This window comes from Protobothrops mucrosquamatus, unplaced genomic scaffold (genome assembly GCF_001527695.2).
Source record: "Protobothrops mucrosquamatus isolate PMUCROS unplaced genomic scaffold, P.Mucros_1.0 scaffold1362, whole genome shotgun sequence".
Classification (NCBI taxonomy): Eukaryota; Metazoa; Chordata; class Lepidosauria; order Squamata; family Viperidae; genus Protobothrops; species Protobothrops mucrosquamatus.
This window is the reverse complement of record NW_015387553.1, coordinates 45,235-47,780: the sequence shown is the minus strand read 5'-3', so window position 1 is coordinate 47,780 and position 2,546 is coordinate 45,235. Positions and strand designations below refer to the sequence as shown.

The window sequence follows — 2,546 nt, the reverse complement described above, 5'->3', positions numbered from 1 at the left end:
GTTTTAATTTTCCATACGGATTCAATTTCTAACTTAATTATTCCAAAAGCAAAGTCCTCTCCCTGCTTATAGAAAGTGATGCCATCATAAAACATCTGTGTAGGCATGGAGAGTGCTGCTGTTCAAAGCAAATATAAAGACATCTAGCAAGTCTGAACTGGTAGAATTCTTTTATGACTTTGTCTGCCCTCAGGTTATTGATGCCAAATGAGCTTACTAACTTGGATGTTGTTTTCCATTTTCAGTCATTCTGATGCTTACTGATGTCACAGCAAGCGGCAGCACATCGCTGATCTCAAAGAAAAAAATCTAAGCAAGGTTTGGATGTCAATGGGTGGGTGAAGGTCACCACAAAATCTCAGGACTGCAGGGTAGATTGGGAAGTCGAAAAAACATGTTGGAAAAAGTTATTCCTTACAGGCCAGATGCATTGTTTTAGCTAGACCATGAGTTCACATATTTTCATGGGAGAAGCTGAAAGAAGGAAGCACAAAAAGAGAATTTGCCACTTATTTATTGTACTGACTTCAGAGAAAATCTGATCCTTTAATTGCTTCAGTATGCCAGCAACTCTCACCTTTTTAATGAGGTTTCTCTGGTAAAATTAAACCTAATACCGTGGGAAACCTTTTAGGCATCTTTCCATTTACAAATGCTACATACTGTACGTGTTTTGCTTCAATTCAGAGAGATGATTCAGGATTAAGATGCTGAATTGTGCTGCTCCTTCGGTTTGTTTTGCTACAATTTTCCTCTACCCACTCTAAACCGAAAGTAGAATCTCAGTATGATTTGCTAGGGCAGGGGTCTTCAAACTTGGCCCTTTTATGGCTTGTGGACTTCAACTCCCAAAATTCCTCCCAAAATTCCTCAGCCAGGCACGCTTGTGGACTTCAACTCCCAAAATTCCTCAGCCAGGCACGCTTGTGGACTTCAACTCCCAAAATTCCTCAGCCAGGCACGCTGGCTGAGGAATTCTGGGAGTTGAAGCCCACAAGTCATAATGAGGCAGAGATGGAGAGAGGGATGGAAAAATACTATAAACAAATATTTTAATTAACAGGAGTGATGTTTAGCAAGCATTAACTAATATTATAAACTGGCTGTGTGTGATGACCTGTGTGTAATTCTATGAAGAAACCTTTTTACAATAAATGTTAACTGAAGGTCTCAGATGGTGTAAGATATTACCGGTGTAGAGCAGTGTGGTTTTCTGTCAATTGTATCAACTTCCCTTTTTCCTATTTGTGTGGTCTCAAGACATGAACTTCCCTCTTTTAGTGTGTTAAAGGTAGATAAGAAGTCATCCATTGGGTTAGGCGTGGGTGGCAAGCTGTATAAGAATAACACGCTGGGAATAGCCCAGGGTTCAGAATTTGTCATATGAATGCTCTGAACCTTTGCGCAAATAAACCTGTGTTCTCCAACCCTTCGTGGTCTTGTCTTCTGATGTAAGTATCGTGGTTTTTCCACCACAACAAAAGGGCCAAGTTTAAAGACCCCTGTGCTAGGGCAATACCGTACTAACTTTTCGGCTGCCCACAATGCGAATTGTCCCTTAATAGGCTGAGCGAAGGGGGAGGAACGGGAGGGGGTTTTGATCGGAAGGTATTGTCAGAGAGGCCTCTGCTCTGATCCTGGGAAGAAACTCGCGATCCCAGTATTGCAGTGCCGAATCTTCCAAAACTGGTAGAACTGGGCATCGTAATTCAAAACATCCCCAACGTAATCATATCTAAGTATCTAGATCCGACAGCTCATGGGCGGGGAAGGGTGTTTTTGACCTTGAATCGCCCCGCCCACGGCCTCTTGGGAAAGCGAGTCCACGAAGAATCAATGGCTATTAACTGTGTCCGCCCGCTTCTACTTTTTTTTTCCCTCTTCACGTTTACGTCTTTGGACAGCTCCTCCCGCGCTTGGCTGGAAGTCAACTTCCTTTCACTGTTTTCCACTTTCTTCTCGGCTAGTCGTCCAGTCGCGCTATGGCGAAGTGGGGCTGCTTCGCCGGGACATTGAGGCGCTGCCTGCAGTCGCCGTCCGGAGTACCCCGCCCCGCTACCCTTTGGAGGGCTACTTCTAGCGCTGCAGAGGCAGCTACGGTCCCCCGGCATGAAGAGCAGCTCAAGAGACAGGAGGAGTTGCCCGGAACGGGACCTCTTGAGAGCCTCTATTGGCTCTTCGTGAGAGGCTACTTGTTGCACACGCACCAGCTTCAGGTGAGGACCCGCGCGGGGCGTTGTGTAACTGGGAGGCCACCGCGGATGTCTCCGGGGCGGTGGGAGGGGAGGTCCTCCGGAAGGAATAGCTTGGCGCTCTTACCTACATCGTTCGTTTCAAGTAGCCAGAAGGCTGCACGGCAATCTAGAGATGAGCGGACTGTCGTTTGGAAAATACCGGCAGGCGACAACCGGCCTCCCGGAGGTGCTGCTGGAGTTAAGTTGAGCGCCGTAGAGTTGAACACCGTAGAATGGAGCTCTGTTTTTGCTGCTTCAGTGTGACCCCCAGCTCCTGGTATTATTAACCACAGAAGCTTCTTAGAGAGGATC

General features: G+C 46.5%; 1 protein-coding gene across 1 annotated transcript in view; it reads left to right on the top strand.

Annotated features, from left to right (window-relative positions):
• Positions 1-1,875: 1,875 nt before the first annotated feature.
• The window catches only part of LOC107292512 (sterol 26-hydroxylase, mitochondrial), a 20,559-nt gene continuing 19,888 nt past the window's right edge, over positions 1,876-2,546 (top strand). Inside the window, exon 1 of the mRNA XM_015821610.2 lies at positions 1,876-2,216. Coding sequence (XP_015677096.1) covers positions 1,983-2,216 — 234 coding nt within the window. The 5' untranslated portion in view covers positions 1,876-1,982. The remainder of the gene's footprint in view (positions 2,217-2,546) is intronic.